This window comes from Thamnophis sirtalis, unplaced genomic scaffold, assembly GCF_051295495.1.
Source record: "Thamnophis sirtalis isolate CommonGarterSnake01/CBP01778 unplaced genomic scaffold, rThaSir2_p1.2 scaffold_5, whole genome shotgun sequence".
NCBI classification, from domain to species: Eukaryota; Metazoa; Chordata; class Lepidosauria; order Squamata; family Natricidae; genus Thamnophis; species Thamnophis sirtalis.
Window position 1 is genome coordinate 97,484,951 of NW_028261385.1, and position 18,742 is coordinate 97,503,692.

Sequence of the window (18,742 nt, forward strand, 5' to 3'; positions counted from 1 at the left end):
GATTGTCAGAAAATTTCTCCTTATTTCCAGGTTCAGTTTCCATCCATTATTCCTTTTCTGGCCTGAGTCCTGTTTAATATTATTAGTTGAAATTATCATTTACCAAGAGTGCCCATGTCTTGGAGGTTGTCAGTAGTTAGGAGTATTTCACACAGTCGCAGCAAAAAATCCAAAGTTAATGGAAAGCAGCATGGCCATGGTTTTGTTAGAATAGATTTTAGTCTCTTTTCTCTTTTCTTGTTGGCAGAGCTTTTATCTCAGTTATCTGGTGTAAGGCGTTCTGCAGGGGGACAGCTCAATTCCTCTGGTCCTTCGGCGTCTCAGTTACAACAGTTGCAGATGCAGCTGCAGTTAGAAAGACAACATGCACAGGCAGCAAGGCAACAACTGGAGACTGCACGCAATGCAACGAGGCGTACGAATACGAGCGGTGTCACCACCACTGTTACACAATCTACAGCAACAACCAACACATCTAATGCAGAAAATAATCAGCAGGCTATCCAGAACTCTCAATTTCTCCTTACCAGGTAATGCATTCTAGTGAGATGACCGTGATTGTTCTCTTTTTTTGCTCCAGGCATTCAAAGCTGCCATTGTATATTGTGATGCTATCCTTCCACCCACCCCAATCCTCCTGAAGATTGGTTTTCATTCAATGTGGAATATCCAGCTAACATTGAGAGTGTACTTTTCCCATGACTAATTGCATCTATTAGGGAGATACTGTATGCTTATATTCCAGAGATCAGCAAGTGACTTAAACTAAAACGGAACAACAGAGGCTGAGAACATGTGCCTTGAAAAGTAATCAACAGTCTGAAGACTGTTTATATATGAAAGGTTTGGCAGTTTTGTGGAGCTGAACTTCACATTTTGTTCAATTTGGTTTTGTGGCTATGGAATTTTTATTGATCAAAATTTACCAGATAAACCCCTAACAAACACAGGAATGATTTATTTCATATTATTACAAGTAAATATGAATAATTTGTTTTCTGTAGCATGTTTTTAAAGAATTGTTACGTTCTTTAATCCTTATTAGCATCAACGTATAATAAATTTTGAGGTCATATCATGTCTTATCATGTCTTTAACTTTAATCTAGAAAAAGGAGAAGAAAAGTGTGTGTATATATGTATATATAAATGCCCATTTTAAACTGTAAATTTTAAAACAACTTTGAAGTTCATGGAGTAGAGCAAATTTCAATACATGTATATATGTGTGTGTAGAGAATAATTTTAAATAGTTGAGTTAAATAATAGATAGTCCTCACTTAATGACAGGTCACTTCTGGGCTCAGTTGCAGTTGTTAAGTGAGGACTGCCTATTTAAAAAAACATGTGAAAACTAAAGGCTTAGATGTAGAGAGGCACTATTAAATTGTATATACAATCACATCACAACCAATGATAACAGTCATGATCTGTATACCGTAGAATGCATCATATTTCTTCAACAAATCTGTATGTGAAAGCTGTCCATTATCTATTCTATTTGCACAGCAACTTCACATGATTTAAGAGCCTCAGGGGCCCAAGTGCTACCTCCAGCTGGCAATACCTATATTTTTCTAGTAGGCAAACAGTAAAAAAATATGTAGAATCAATGTAATATCACAAATAACAACATAAAGAAGCAAGTAGAAAAATATTTCCTTTTTAAATGTTACTACTATTGATCTAAAAGTATTTTTTAATGAAAGAATATCAACTGGACATACAAAATGTAATATGTAGAATTACAACACAAACCTAGCGTCTTACATTTGCAAGTAGAATTATTGGGACCTCTTTACCTACCTACAGTATTTATTTTAAAGTGACTCTTTTTCTTGTGCCCAGTCATATTACTTAATAATGCTTGTTATTAGGAAATGTTACCCAAAGTTCCCTCCAAACCCAAAGGGATTCCATCTAGTATAACAGCAGTAGGTGCTCAGAAGCAATTATGTTAGTAGTCCCTCTTCATTTTCTTGGGCCTCAACAGAATCGGTCATATCATCTAGAAAATCCTCAGAGCCTTCGGGATTTCCTGACTATCTGGCTCAGATCACCCAAATGGATCCACTACTTCTACAGGATTTAGGCTTAATCCACTTGCACCTCACTAGGGAATGATGATGATCTGTCAGTGACAATGAAGAATGCCATATTACCTTCCCCCCCATTACCAGCATCTCACTCCCAATCTGTTCTGACTTTCAAACCAAGTTGAGATGTGATCTGTAATTCTTGTTGGGCCCATGTATATGAAAACAATCCCAGGATGGTCACAATAATGATGAAGTCAGAGCCGTTACTTAATAAGAAACAACAAGATTCTTCTTCTATTCAGTGGTCATCTGTGCTTTCACCCACATGGCTTTGCTCCATGCAAAGAATTTTGGGAAACTATTTAAGCTGAGGTTCTTAGCAGGACACTATTGCCCACCCAATGTATGTTTACAGTCCTTGGCTTTGCTAATTTCCTTCAGTTCCTAGATTTCCACTGCTGCTACATTCATTGATGGTAGGGGTATCTATAGTGGTATAAGCTGATGGATTCTAGGAATATGGAGATGATCAATGGAAGAGCTACAGTTAAGCAACACAGTTTGTTGTTATCCGTTAATCAAACTTACAGTAGCTTTGTACAGCTTTAGGAGGAGGGGCAGATTGCATTATGTTAAAATAACAGCAAAACTATAAGCATCTGCTCTGACTTGGATATCTAGCTGATAATGTTCCACAAACATGGAAGGTGTGGACAAGCCAGCAACTCCACATATTTTGGGAAGAAGCCCTCCTCAAGCAAATGCAGTCAGAAGTTGCTGTAGCTCTGGTGAAGTGACCATGAACAGCTGATGGAGCAGGTAAGTTTGTCAGCTGATAACAAAATAGTACCAGCAACGAATAACACAATAATTGCTAAGGGACAGATAAGAAATTCCTAAGAAGTAGATTTTGAATCTTGATCTTTAAAAAAAAAAAACCTAACACATTTTTAATATTTTATTGATTAGAGCAGAGATAGTTCAACCATGTTTCAGAAGCAACTGTAATTGATATTGGTTCAAGAAAATGCAGTCTCAGAATTGAAGATGATCACGTTGCTGGCAAGAAAACAGTGAAAACCTCCCATACTGATTTTAGATTTGGTATTTCAAGACTGCAACTGTAGAGGCCAGATGTTGGCCAATTTGACACACTAGATCAGGGGTGTCAAACTTGCATCATCACGGAGTCATCACATGATGTATCGTGATTTTTCCACTTTGCTAAACCAGGCGTGGCCAGCACATGATGCTTCTGGTCTGTGGCCTGTGAGTTTGACACCCCTGCACTAGATTATTTGACTAGAAATGTAGCCACAGTATGTGTTCCCAAAGAGAACCTCTCAAGTGAGACCATTGGATTTCAGAATGCCTGAAAGGTAGGAAGCATACATTGCTGATAACTTCAGACAAATATTTACCCTATTCAGAACAATAAGCAGTGGGAATATACTGTATATAGGGGAGAGTTTATATGGTAGTTTGGAAAGAATAGATGAGATCTAACTGGCTTTTCCAAAGTGAGCAAGTATGCTGAGAAAAATGAAGAAGACAATGAGATAGGAGGATAGGAGAAGGGATCTAAAAGGAAATAAAAATAAATGAAAATCAGCTGGTTTGGAGTCAGAAAGATGAGAGAACTCCTCTCTTTAATTGGTGCCGAAGCAGCAGTTAGAAAGGACTAATGGAGTTTAGCCAAGGCCAGAGTGCAGAGCAAGAAGGAAGCAGCATTTTCACCAAAAGCTCAGCTGGGGAATTTTCCAGGTTGATGTTTTGTGCAGGCACAAACCCATGAGTGATGCACAGAGACCACAAAGAATAACCATTGCCTCTATTCAGGCTCAAAGTAACTGAAGTAATAATACTTCTCAATAGATTTTCAGTTAACCCCCACTATACGTATTGGATGTAATCTGTGTGTTTCTGATTTTTTCTTCTTCAAATTTGTGTCTGTGTATGCCACAATGAATTCGTAAAGGCTTGTGTACTGTTTAAGGTGCTCACGCCTCTTTATTTGCCTCATTGTGTATCACATTCCTTCATGGTGCATAGGTTCCTGATGGGATGTCTTCAGCCCCACAATAGTCACCCTTTGACTTGACTTGGAATGAGCAGGAATGAGTCACTTAAACTAAATTTACCTGGGGGCGCCATGCTTGAATTGGAACTTGAATAGTCCAGCATTTCTCCCCTGACCTGTTTATCTCTTATTTTTCAGGGTGCTAGATGATTTGCAAGCTTTAATTGTATTTTAATTTGTTTAACAAAAAACATCCAATTGAACATTCCTTAAGTACTATATGCAGTCTGGAATAAATGTATATGAAAACTATTTTTAAAAAGCAATTAAACCATAAGCATCTCTATAAGAAAGGAGTCCCAGATATAGGGGATCAGCAGTGAGAAAGCCTTCTCATATCCAACAGCCTGAAATGTTAGATCATCTTAGTTCATCGAAAGATAACCTTCCTCAAATAGAAGAAAACAAAAACAAATACCTTAAAACTGACCTTTGAAGGAAAAACACAAGGAAATGTAAGCAGAGTACTAAAGTGTAATGGGCAAAGAGTCTGCCCTCCTTCCCCTTGCTAAATAAATAAATAAATACATCTTCTCCAGATCTTCCTCAACTCTTGGCACACAATTGTTGAGCAGTAGTGAGCTTACAGGGTCAAACGTAGAAGCTCTGGTTATTAGTCATAAGCAACAAGTAACTATTGCTCCCTTTCTCTTTTCTTTATGGCCTGGAGATAAACTTTGGATTTGTTTTTTGTTCCCAACACCACCCCCCCATAATTCATTTAAAAGACTTGTATGGCTGCCCATATTGGAACAGCAATCCCAGGTAGCTTATGACTTACATATTAAATTCAAAACGATTACCATTCTAACATCCCCAGAGCCTTACATGGCTTTTTAGAATTATTGGTCCTACAACGAAACACTTGTGATCTTTTTCAGCTATATCCTGTTCCATCTTTTATGCAGGTTGAATGATCCCAAGATGTCTGAAGTAGAGCGTCAGTCAATGGAGAGTGAGCGGGCTGATCGCAGCCTGTTTGTTCAAGAGCTTCTATTGTCCACTTTGATGCGGGAAGAAAGCTCATCCTCTGATGAGGATGAACGTGGGGAATTTGCCGATTTTGGTGCTATGGGCTGTGTAGATATTATGCCTTTAGATGTTGCTTTAGAAAATCTAAATTTAAAAGAGAGTAATAAAGGAAATGAGCCTCCTCCACCTCCTCTTTGATGACATCCCACTTCGCAGACAATGTCCTCTGTGCTGTATTTGCCAATGAAAGTGGACAACAACTATCTTGGGTTTGTTTTGGTGATTGTAATTTCAGGTCTGTCACTCTTGTTACATTGTGTACATTCAAAGGAAGAGAGAAAAAGATATATATGATAATCATTTCCACTTAAAATAATTTTTACTTCTAGCAGGTAAATGTAGGTTTTAGTGCAGAGGGGAATCCTCTGTGCTCTGTACTTTTGACATGCAAAAGGCTCTCCTAATACTCCACATTCAAACTGAAGAGGAAAAAAAAAGAAATCTCTAATGAAGCTGCTGTGTGTATTTATGAATATTAATGAATAAAAACTGCTTGGATGGTTTACCTTTACTGCATGAGGTTTTTTGCAGCGTGCATGAGTTTTAGTGACCTTGTCATTTAAAAAAACACTTTTAAATACAAGGAGTAAAACTACAAACAACTCCCTCTCCCAAAGCTTTCCTATTATTCAAAGGTTACAAGACGAAGACGTTAGTGCTCATTTAGTGACATGTGACCATCAAGTAGCTTTTGAATAATGTATATCGGAACCACCCTTTTTTCGTGTGCTGTTGGCACATCACGCAAGCTCTGCAGTGGGACCGCTTGTTGTTTTTCAGGGTGTGGCATTTTGCTCAGTGTGTCTTTTAATGTTGCCCACTTTAACCATCAAACTTAACGTATGGAATAAATCAGCCTGGTTTTTATGCATCACCAGGAAATACAAAAGTAAGACCACTGCCAAGCTTGGCAACAGGAACTTTTGTGTACCTTGGAATCTGCACACTTGTTCAGCTTTGTTTAAAAGGGTTTTTCCCCCCTTCTTTTTAATGGTTGCTTTTTTTAAAAAAAAAAATTCAAACTGTTGACACATGTTTTATTCAGGTGTAGATGGTTCATTTATTCACTGTCTTAAAGTAAAAGTTAACCTGGATCATAATTGTCTTCTTTTAAAACGTTCACCATCTTGGTCATATGCCTAGTTATTTATGTATTTGCTTCCTAGTTGCAGAGACTTATCAGTATCAGGAGAGCTTAAGATGATTCCCAGACTTTTGTCAATATATTGCAACTGCATTCTTAATGCTAATTCCAGCACCTTTTAATTTATTATTTCTTCATATATATTTTTCTGGCATAAAACATTTTTTAAGCCTTTTAATGGAATCATGCCACCTACATGCCTATACTATTAATCCTGTATGTATAAAATGTACAGTGTTTTGTGCATAGACTTTCATAATAACTCCAAGGCAGGGACAGGTGGGGGTATTGTGGTTTGGGAGGGGTGGAGGGTGGGGTTGTGGGAAAGGGAATGTAAAGTTAGACAATAAAGACAAAATTGCACACTGCTTCTGGTTAAATCTAAACTAGGCTTAGACCACAATCATGTTTCTGCCTGGTTCTCTCACTTTCTTCACCCCTCGTTTGCCTGTATATTCTTCCACTTCTGCCACGTTACAAGCTTTTTAAAATAAAATAAAATAAAATAAAAATCCAGATTCAAATAGCAGGATAGAGTCTTGACATGGATACTACTCTTAAAATGGTAAACTCTATTGACGGCTGTCAGTTTGACTCCAATGATTTCTTTATAAAATACAATACTAGATTTGTTTTTTCTCTTTACTTTTTGAAACTGAATGTTCTAAGGGGGGGGGAATTCTATAGCTGCCCTCTGGTTAACTTGGGTATTAAACCCGGTAAGGGTTTTTTTTAAAAAAAAAAACTGTTGAGGATTTTAAAAAACCAGTTTTCAAGCTGTAGTCTTTTCAAACACACCTGCACATTACAGTAAGACCCACAGTTCAATAAAGCATTTTCAAGACTGTTTGTTCAGTTGATTCTTTGATGTTGCTGTGTTATCCAAACAAATTGATTGCAGGCCTCTACAATGATGCTTTAAGGAAGCTTACACTGGAGAAAGTCTTGGTTCTCTCTCGCTCTCTCCGAACACACAACTTCCTTTTAAACTTTGGTCACAAACTTGAAAATACATTAAAAGACTACATGATTTGTGAGGCTTGCTTGCTGACTATAGAGGATGTGGTGTTCTGTCATGAAACATTAAATGTTTCATTATTTCACTAGATATGCCAAAACTACGATGCTCCATTAAAACCATATGCTCATTTAAAGTGTTTCTAAGTTGTAGGAGCTTAAGTGGCCAGCGGCTTTCAAATGTTATGGGGCTTTTACTTCACATAATTTTGTAAATAAGTTAGTATCCTGTTTTGGAATGTTGTCAACATCAGTTTCTTAAAAAGCATGAAATGGAGGCAATAAAAGCTTCACAAAAGAAGCATAAAATTGGATCTTATTGGAAATCTTGGAATATGAAGCAACCCATCTCACAAAGTTGTGGGGAAAATAGAAAAGAGTATTATATATGCTCGCCACCCTGAGTTATTTAGAAAAATAATACAGGTGGGATAAAAATAAGGTAACAGAGCATTTCCATAAATAAGTTATACTTAAAAAGCCTTCGATCAACATTGTTTTAACTTCAAGTGAATGGACAGATTCAAGGCACTGAAAGTTTATACTCTTAAAACAAACTGGATATTTTTTTTCAATTTGAATTGGCTGAAGGAGCCATTCAACAAATTGTAGAGTATTACAAGACACAAAACGATCTTCTGACTTTACCAGGTTGGTTATTTGGTTTTTTGATTGCAGTTTGCTGTTCAGAAATTGGACAAGGGAAATTCTCATATTCTCAGTTGACAAAAACGGAGAAACCTCATCTTCTCATTTTTAATTATTAAGAATATATTTAACACATTCTTAGATTACATACTGGATGTTTGGTTGGTCCTGTTGTCTTACCCCTGACAATTCAATACAATATTCTCAGTTGCCTCATTTCAGACTGATATATTTGACAGTTAAAATATTTAATTGATTTAAAATCTTACCCAGAACAAGGTTGTCAAAATTAGTATGACTTTTCAGTTTGTATAATCATTTGATTTGAAAGTACAGCTTTCTAGTTTTACTTGTATCAGGGTAGCCTTAGGACCCCGGATTACTTTTTTAAGATATATTTTATTTACAAAATGTTTCAGAAAAGTTGTTAATCTACATCAGATAAAACCTAGGAATTCAAATCAAAAGGCCATTTTTCATTTAATGCAAACAAGTAATTTCCAAAAGCCAGCTTCGTTTTTTGGCTTATTGGCACAAGAAATCATATGTGAGTGAATTAAACTCCTTCCACGTGGTGGGTTTCAAGTGTTTTTATTTTGTATTCCTTGCAGCAGCAGCAGCAGCAGCATCTCACTAAAGCAACATGTTTAACTTTGGATTTTTACTGTATACGTATAGCAGATAGAAAAATCTTGTCTATACCTTGTAATTGTATAGTGCCATTCCAATAATTCAAATCAAATACTTTTAAAGATGCATCCATAGTTTCCCACATCGCTGCATTTTGCACAAGCTGAAGCTTTCAAATACTGTTAAAGGTAGCTCTATGCAGAACAAGTTGCAGAAATCTAATTGGGAAGTGACCAAGGCATGTGTGACTAAACAGGGATTCCTGGTCCAGGAGTTGGTGCAGATGTAACTGCAGCCTCATCCAAAACTCAAGATGGAAGGTTTACAGAGATTGGGGAGGGGAGAGGTTTTCCTAAAACCTAAGAGTTATTCCATTTTGCTTGGATTGCATTGAAGCCTGTTGTTTCCCCATCACACCTGTAACCCGACAACGATTCTTCCATGGCATCAAATAGCCTACTATGGAGACGAAAAGCTAGCATACTGATACCTCACCCAGAGACTTCATGTTTATTTATTAATCAGATAGTTCTATAACCTCATCTCTCACCAAAAGCAACTCTGGTATTTGTGTTGTTAGTAACGGGAGACGAGAGTACCAGCCCTTGTGGCACCCCACCAGACCCTGTGGCCTAGGCATTCCTCCCTGTATTCTATCAGTATCCAGCTTCTTTGGGGAACAAAAGTGCTTTTTGACATGGATTTGCATTGATAATTTCATGACTTGGTAAGAAGGGAGTTGGAATGAGCACTTAAAATCAAAAATTAGTTTTGTAAACATGCGGCCATTACAAACATTTTAACCTTCCCTCATATTTAGCAGTTGGATTAAACCTGTATAGGTAGCCCTCAATTTACAACAGTTCATTTAGTGACTGTTACAAAGGCACTGAAAAAAGTGACATGAACATTTTTCAGAATTACCACCTTTGCAGCATCCCTGTGATCATGTAATCAACATTCAGATGCTTGGCAACTGATGCATAATTATAATGGTTGCAGCATTGGGGGGGGTCACCTTTTACAAACTTCTGATATGCAAAGACAATGGGGATGCCAGAGTCCCTTAACAACCAGATTACTAATTTATGAACTACAGTTCATAACTTAAGAACTGTGGCAAGAAACTCAACAAATTCTGACTTGGAAACAAAATTTGGGCTCAATTGTGGTCGTAAGTCGAGATCACCTATATATGGGGGGTTGTATAAGTTTTATCCATATGCTTTAATGGAAACAAATCCAAAAACCTAAAAGATGCAGAATGATGAAAATAGCAGGACTCCTGCTATAGCAGGGGACATTATCCAAATTTTCAGTTGGATAAGGTGAAAGATATTTCTACTCCCAAAAAATTAAAACATCCCTATAGATCTTCTTAAAAAATCAATAGGAGCAATGAAGAAAGGACAACAACCTCCAAATTATCTTGCAAAGAGCCCATTTGATGTGTGCCTGGGGTATAGGCAGTCTAATGTAGCTTTCTCTTCACTGGTCTTGAGATGTCTGGTTAAATAGACAATTTTGGCAAGACATTACCTCTTCTGGATAACACTCAGAATTCACTTGGAACTGTTTTGTTGCCTCTGCTTATTGATTTTTCTAGGCTGCTGTCAGAGCTGGCTGGCAAATTCAGCCCCTTTGTCACTGCCAGGAGTTGGGTTATGTTATTGTTGCCAAATGCAGTGTTAGGAAAGGCAACAGAAGCAGGGAGGCACAGTAAGATCTACTGTATTATCAGAGATGGCCCAGCTACGGAACAAGACATTTGGGGTCTTGGGGTCCACTCCTACTTTTACAGTAATAAAACACTGAGTCCCCTTTTAAGTGTCAACTTTGCATCCATTCATTGTGAGGAGTCTTCAACCTGCCCTAACTGCAAAACATAATGGCAGGACCAGACTCGAAGCAGTACTAATAATGGTGAGAGCCAGTTGGGTTGGCATGATCAGCATGGAAGCATTCCATTCCATGAACAGAAGACAGCAAATGTCTGGAGATTCTCAGTCATCCAGATCATTGTTGTCCCTTTTTCAAGAGGAAACTGGACTTCCTGAAAGGCTACTTTAATGGCAGCTGAGAAAGTGAGTGAAGTCCAACACTTTGCCACTCCAAAAAGATTTATCACTGGCTTCCTTCTACCCCATACCACACTGAGACTTCCATTCCCTACCATTGAAGCAGATGGAGACTCCTGGAAATGTTATGAACAAAGCTGCACCAAATGGTTAGAAATCCTAGGGAATATAAAAGCCCACTCATTTTCTTGCTCCTCTGTAAAGTATTTTTTCATAACTTTTTTAAAAAAAGAAATCTGCTTTAATTCCTACAGGAGCTTCTGTGAGTAGGCTTTAGATTATTGTACATAAGTTCTAAGGACTGCTTTTGTTCACTACAGCAGCAAAGTGGATCCAACAACACCTTCTGATACAAGTAGACTGGATAGCATATATGGCTTAACCAAAGAAGATAGGAATTCATATTCAGTATTGAAAGCTAAGCAATTGACTGTCTCAATTTCCTCAAAGAATTCTTCTGAAGAAAAATAAGAAGACTGCTAGTTGTGACAAGATAGATGTTCTCTTGTAATAAAAAAGCATCACACATTTTATAGAAGCCTTTATTTACAACTTGTTTAACAACTGTACACTGGTTTTGTAGTCTTGGAAGAATGTTCTGGACTGAGAGGAAACATCCCGATCTCCTTCCTCCCAAAAGATATCTGAACTTACAACCATTATTATCATGTTTATCTATATACAGATAGGTTTTTAAAATCACTACAATGGCGGTATGGTGAGAAATCATACTTTGGGGAAAATTAATATCTAGTAATCCTAGAACTTCATTCTTACAGAAAAAAATACATTTTATTGGCAATGTGACAAACAAGTAATTTTGGTAGCTCAGGACAGTCAAACAAGTTGTTATTGAAACACACAGATAGGTCGAACACATGCTTAGGATCTCAAAAAATGGCAGTTGCATCATGATATTAATGTTGAAGAAAACCTAAATCATTGCAAATTGACAGGCCAAGTTGCCTAATGGAGGCTAAAAGCAAAATTCATACTCTTTCCCCTTATCTGATGGTCTAAAGAGTTTCTGTAGGTGGAAAAAATTAAAAAAAATAGACATATTAAAAACGCTCCCAATCGCAAGCACATATTTTAAGATCAGGCCAAAACACCAAGCAACTCACCAAACAACTACAAAGCAAGTCCTTCATAGGAGCTAATACAGTACAGACAAGAATATGCAAGGGAACCAAGGTAGCAGGACACATGATTTTTTAATTGGAGGTATCTAAATAAGGAAGGCCACTCTTATTGTGAGACAATGATAATTTCATTTTTATGGCACTGCTACCAAAACAACTCAGAAGACTGACAAGGTTGAAAGCCAAATTTCCAGAACTGGCTTCTCAACTGCCAGGTCCAGCCAAACATCTTTTCCTGGTATTGTCTATGTATCTGCAACAACTCAGTAATTCCAGCAGTAAACTTTCTCTGGAAAAAAAATCTTAAGTGTCATAAATCATAGCCCCACCCCCACCCCCACCCCAAATGAATCAACACAGCCAGGAATTGACTCTACTTCAGAGTCTGAAGTTGCTGGAGGACAAACATTTCGGCCTCACTTTCCCACCCTGTCACTGTTGAGCCACTATTAAGTTTTGCCTCAGTCTGACTGGTAGAGAGGGTTAGCCAGAGGTATCCTTACTACTCAGTATAGTTTTATTTCTTATCTTTGATGCTGAATGTTAATGTAGGACACAATCAATTTATTTGAAATAGTAGCCAGACTGGAACTGCCAAAGATCTCTCTTCCACCATGGTCCAAACAACCCCATTCTAAGTTTTCTTTCTCTACATCTTTCCCCCTGCAGATGGAAAGACCCTGTCATGTTTCACAACAGAAACAGACTCTTTCTGAAACCACTGAATACTAAACACTCCTTTGTTTTCACTTGGAACACGTGGGGAGACTGTTTCTTATGGTTTAAAAATAGAAGCCAGCAACCGGTGGTCTCAAAGCCAAACCCTACCTCCCAGTAGCTACATTGAGAATCATAATCAGATTATAAACTTATTTCAGATGCAGTTGCTCCTGCAATGAGGCTTAATGGAAGTGAGGCTGGCTTCCTCCCTTCAATCTCCTCAAAGCGGTTCTCCCATAAAACTGACCAACTCTTCCAAAAGCTTCATCTCTAACTACAAGATGATAAAAGCAGTGATATAAATATAATCGTAATATTCCCTCAGGTTTTCTCTCGTAGTGCCGTGTTTCCTACATCTGCCTCAATATAAAGTGAAATCTACAGCAGAACAAGCCAATACTTACAAGTGTGTGGGGGAAAAAGCAGCTTTAAATTTTTTAAAGGCAGCACAATGCATTCCAACTGTCAACGTAGTCTACATGAACAACAGCAATATTTCATAACATAAAGAAAGACACATTAGTGCAATCCAAAGGGAAGGTAACATAGATGAGGGACAGAGATCTTAAGATAAATACACTCAACCCAAAGAACAATCTAAGAAAGTTCTATCACATAACACTGAAATGCAGGAAAGGCACAGTTTTTTTTTAAATGTTCCTGCTCTCTACATTCCTTTCCAGAGCTGCTTGTGCATGTATAAATGGATAGAATAGAAAAACAGAAGGGTAACAAATCTGCTGAAGGAGATGCATAAAAACAAAAACAGGGATCTATATGTATTAAGACGGTAAGCAGTCTCAGTACATACAATATTGCATCTATTGAGTGACAAATCTTGGGTATTAAATTAAAAGCTGGAAAAGAAACTGGCAACCTTTCCTATCCATTTTCTCCAACAATAACAATGACAACAAAATTGTTCTGGTATATATATATATATATAGTATTGAACATTAGTGCACTTTTAAAATCATACTAGTAAATAAAGGTGCATTTATAAAACATACTTCAGTCTAAAGGTGTGTATTGCAAGAGGTCTGTGTGTTAATACTGTTTAACAGGAGGAACGGAAGTCGTCAAATAGCACTGCCAATGAATGCTAACATATTGTGTGCTATAGGAGCTTGGCCATCTACCCATCTTTTTTTCTAGAGCTTCAATGTTTTGCTAGGTGGGAAAGTGGGAGATGATATGGTTATCTCTTTCTATACTTCTCCTTGCAAATAAACTCCACTCTTTAAAAAAAAAAAAAAAGCAGATGCCCAGAAATGATATGTTATTTGATATTAACTAAGAAAAAAATTCAGCTAACTTAGAACAGACTGGGGATGGGGGAGAAATTCAATGTATCAAACAGCCCTTATTTTCTAAGCAAGTTAGCAAATTTTGGGACAATTGTTACTATGTAGTTAGCTTAAAACAATGCAATTAGATTAATAATATCAGTGAGCGCAGTCTAAGATGTGAAGATATATTTGCAAAAAAACAGTCTACAGAATTTATCGGCCCTCAAAAAATCCAAAATGGTGTGATCCTTTGGGCATTATCTGTACTAGACAATATACCAAAAGAAAGAAAGGAAATTCTATCTAGCAGTTCCCTGCCTGGTTGCATATATGAATTCATAAGCTATTTATATAGGAGACTTTGCTGTATATAGCAATCAAGCTTTTTAATATGCCAAATGTAACATAAAACAGCTGAAAACACTTGAAATTGTTAAGTCATTTTGCACAAAAACTTTCCACAGCTTCTCTTATACTATGCCTCTTGCAGTTTGATTAACCAAATCTGCTTTTCCCTGATCGCATTCAGTCCTCTAGTTGCCCAAATGTCTTCTGAAAACCCAGCTCAAACTGGGCAATTATTTGTGGAAAAAATAATTAGGTATATTTTCACACATGAAAATAGTCCATCTTGAATTATATTCCAGCTTCAGACTTTCAGAATCCAAACTGAAAGTCTAATTAGTTTTCTAGCCAAAAAGGCAGCTTCAGACATCGGTACATGAGGCCAGGATTACCATGTAGATGGCCTAAAGCTCATTATAAGGTAAAGACTGTCTGTAACCTTTATGCAAAAAACATAAGACTGAAAAAAATCCCCTGGCTAAGGAGCAATGTCTCTTGCTGCTTCTGTAAAAGAAGGATAATGGAAGTGAGCAACCCACTGTCAACTGTCTTAATAATGAAGCTGCAGCCTAGTTTTTCAGCCATGTAAATTCAGCTAAATGATATAACAAAAAATTCATATCAAACATTCCTTTCCCAGAAATATGAACAATGTTTATTGTGCTCATAACCCAATATTGAAATGAAATACGTCCCTCCGGTGTATTTTAATGGCTAATTAATGGTTAATTTTCTCAACCTGATATGCCTACCCTAAAGGTACATTCAAGAATGCAGTAGGAAATATTAAATATTTGGTGTGCTAGCAGGTTACCTGCATTCATTTCCTAGAATTCCTTAAGTTTTCAGTATCTCATTGGAATTAAGATTTAACTGATCATTTCATACATTAAAAATCATGATTAATAGGAGAAAATTAGCCATGTCACAAGTATGAAAGAAGAAAAACTTGCAACAGAAAAAAACCTAATTATAAAATTCTAGAAACAATAGTATAACAAAATAGAATCCAACTTTAACACAACTCTATCAGAATTTTTGAAATCTTGATGTTGCAAATAGTGTTATAAGAAATGTTTCAAACAAAGTGTAGACTAGTTTGAAGATCCTACATGATTTTTTCTTCAAATTACCTTAGCCAGAGAGTCTGCATGTAGCAACAAATTACACAGCTCCTGAATTCAACAAATTACACAGCCATACATGACTCCTCCATAAATTAAGGACAGTTAGATGCAACTAATATCCCACTTATTTCAGTAGGAAATACCGGCCACTAACTTTCTTTGGCTTTCTTAATATGATATTTGACTTTCATTTTTTTTAACTTCCAGAAACGTGTGTCTGGGCATCAAAATCAAAGAAATATGTAAATTGCAAAGCCTTAAAAGAATTAGACTTTACATCGGACATACTTATCACTTCTGCACAAGTAGATCTGAACTAGCCAGACTGGAGAAATAAATTCAAGGTGCTTTCAGGAAAGGTGAAAAATATAAAAGACTAATTAAAAAACATGAAATAAAGCTGATCAAAAACCTCAATAATAACTAGTCAGAAAGGAGAGCTAGTGAATAGACTGAAAGTTGAAAAAGAAGAGAAGATAGATCTATTTATGAAAAATTACATTCAAGGGTTTTTTTTCAGGCAAGACTAAATAATCAGGTTTCATTAGATTACCATAATAGTTGGCAGAAAAAAACATCTTCAGATATGAGTTTTGCTCTGTTTTTGCATACAAAAGCACAGAAGTAGTCAATTAAGAATGTTAGACCTTCTATATAACTTGAACAAGTTAACTCTCGAAAGAGTAAGTACTGTATAGGCTTTATCAAAGTAAGTTTAATCAACAAAATCTGATATATATTTTTTGCATTAGCACAAAAATCATAATGATTACCTAATATCATTTGCTTATAGGTGTAAAAACCTATCAAAGGAATTAGCCATACACTGATTATGAAATGATTTTTCTGCAGCAGGGACATCATCTGGCCTACTTTATCAAATACTGGAACCATTCTACAGAAGGACCAATGGCATTACATCTTATTTTTGTCACCTTTACATGAGTGGATTTCAAAAACTTCTTTCATGTGCTTAGATGGCAATGAGTTAAAAACAAGCGTCTTTAAGTCAGAAAATTGTTGTGCACAGTATGAATGCATTAGCAAAAATGAGGGGAATAATATCCATACCTAAATAAATATGGTGATAAAATCCATATACACTCAGTTCAAAATGAAAAACAGGGTTCTTACCTTACCTTCGACCCAAAGAGAGCCAAGGTTCTTGAGATATTCTTAAAAAGTTAACATAAGCTTATGTTTAGAAAAACATACAGCAAAAAAAATCTCTCTACTAAAGTTTTCAATAAAACCTCCATCCATATGGAACTGTTTAATTTGAGTTAATCCCAAATATTTGAGAAGGGTGTAATAGGTAGCTCAGAAACCATAATTCATAACTTGCAGAATCAGAGAAACACTAACCGTACTTCTGACAGATCCATAACTGCACAGGCATGAAATATCACTTAGCACAACAGGTTAGCAAGTTTACATGGTAGAATGATCTTAATTACCCTAAGACATCAGTACCAATGTCAATGGGTTTGTCCTTCTTATTGACCTATCAAAAACAGTCCTCAGTAATGGAGGGCATATTTTTTAAAGCAACATTTAAACAATCAACCAGATGAAGCCAAAGTAAACGAATTAACAGCAGCATAAGATAATGTCATGAATATGTCTCATCGGGTTCTTACAACTTCTGCCAGCATGTCTATCTAATCTTTGCAAGTAATATTACACATCTTCCTGCGTAGCAAAGTTAAAAATTGCAATACCCAATTCAAACAGATCAAATTAGTGTGAAAAAGAAAACATTATAGGGTTTTTGTTAAGAGATGACAACTGCATATGAAAAGAGGTATGGGAAAATTCCATTAATAACCTTCCCATTGGGTGTTTTTTCAACATCTTGGCACATTAAAAGACAAAAGGAAGACTCCAGAAAAGAAGAAGAAAATTAAAAAGAAAAGTTCTCTTCTGGAAATGAGACATGAAGAGACAATACTGAAAGAATGCTGGCTAGGTTTTCCTGAAATACAGTCACTTATAACAGAAGTAGGTCTTGATTCCAGGATGGCTTCCATTCAAAAGGCAAGGCAAGGACTCTCTACCTTGCTGCGGCTGGCTGGACATGGCCTGGATAAGCTCTCCTTGTGCTGGTGGCTTGCCTTTGCCTAGCTAGGAAAGACTGTCCTGAACCAGTACTAGCAAGTCTGTCTTCTACTGCTTTTTTATGAAGAGTCATCCCCTACAGAGAGAAAGAGATTAAAAGAAAAGGCATGTAGATTTAGTCTGGAAAGCTGACTGGTCTGCACTATTTCTTCACCAAACCTATTAAGTCACTCCACTAAACTATTTCCAATAAAATAAACCAAGGTTTGCTTGGATTAAGCGGATGGCCTTAGACACACTTCATCCCTCTTTCGGAAGAAAGAATGTTTTGGTCCTCCCGGGGAAGCTCCCTTATGTTAAAAAAACAGACCAGAAAATATAATTGAACCGAGGTGGCGCAGTGGTTAGAGTGCAGTAATGCAGGCTACTTCAGCTGGAGTTCAGCAGTTCAAATCTCACCGGCTCAAGGTTGACTCAGCCTTTCAAACTTCCGAGGTGGGTAAAATGAGGACCCAGATTGTTGGGGGCAATAGGCTGAGAGAGGGCTGTAAAAAGCACTATGAAGTGGTATATAAATCCAAGTGCTATTGCTATAACCCTCTGGGTTAGGTTCTGTATATCAATCATGGCCCTTTCTGATTTTCTGATTCTAAATTGGATGCCCTCTTAACAACAGTTCTCTTTGGTTGCTTTCAAAGGCATTCATTTTAATTTTCCCTGTCACCTCCATGAAACTTCTGGGGGAGGCAGATACACAGGATGAGGGCTGCACTGTATCAATACACAGACAATACATTCCTTAACACCCTGAGGCTGCGTTGAAGCAGAAATATATGTTTCAAAACTGAGCATTATAAAGGGAACGTTCTACAAACAATTATGATACCAGGGACACATCACCTTTGAAGTCTGAATATCAATTTAGTTTTGAAAAACATACTACAGAAGTGAAGCAACTAATTAATCTTTGCTGGGACTCTTATTCTACAATCTGGACTTTACTTACCATATTGTACCAGGCACTGACAATGTATCTCTCCTCCATTTCTCTTTGACTCTTTGTCTTTTCATATTCTTTCTATTGGGGGGAAAAAGTATTTCTCATGATTTCACATGCCTACTACAATGGGAGTATACTGTGCTCAGTGCTCAAATCCATATTTTTATTTCTGTTGTGTGGAATGGTGGCAAACTGTGGAATTTTAAATTATTCATAAAATTGTATATGGTTCTTAATTTTCATCATGAAAGCTCATATTTCAGATTAACAGCTCAGGATAAAAACCATAATGGTTGCCTTTCATGTGCTTAATGTAATTGCCAAGAAGACTCAATTGTGTGTACTCAAGATAAGACCTACTGAGATAAGACCTACTGATTTTGAGCAGGGCTTA

At 36.9% G+C, this 18,742-nt stretch overlaps 2 protein-coding genes across 6 annotated transcripts in view; one reads left to right on the top strand and one right to left on the bottom strand.

Annotated features, from left to right (window-relative positions):
• Positions 1-5,653, top strand: part of KCMF1 (potassium channel modulatory factor 1) — a 68,472-nt gene extending 62,819 nt beyond the window's left edge. For both annotated transcript variants that reach the window (XM_087716255.1, XM_087716256.1), the window contains exons 6-7: positions 248-530; positions 5,027-5,653. In XM_087716255.1, coding sequence (XP_087572381.1) covers positions 248-530; positions 5,027-5,288 — 545 coding nt within the window. In that variant the 3' untranslated portion in view covers positions 5,289-5,653. The remainder of the gene's footprint in view (positions 1-247; positions 531-5,026) is intronic.
• HOOK3 (hook microtubule tethering protein 3) overlaps positions 1-18,742 on the bottom strand; it is a 79,885-nt gene that overhangs the window by 2,732 nt on the left and 58,411 nt on the right. For 2 of the 4 annotated variants that reach the window (XM_087716250.1, XM_087716254.1), the window contains exons 21-22: positions 18,355-18,426; positions 17,348-17,484 (exon numbers count right to left, since the gene is read on the bottom strand). In XM_087716250.1, the coding sequence (XP_087572376.1) occupies positions 17,348-17,484; positions 18,355-18,426 (209 nt within the window). Of the gene's footprint in view, positions 1-11,193; positions 11,839-13,852; positions 17,485-18,354; positions 18,427-18,742 lie in introns of those variants that run through there. The other 2 variants (XM_087716251.1, XM_087716253.1) reach the window with 2 other exon arrangements.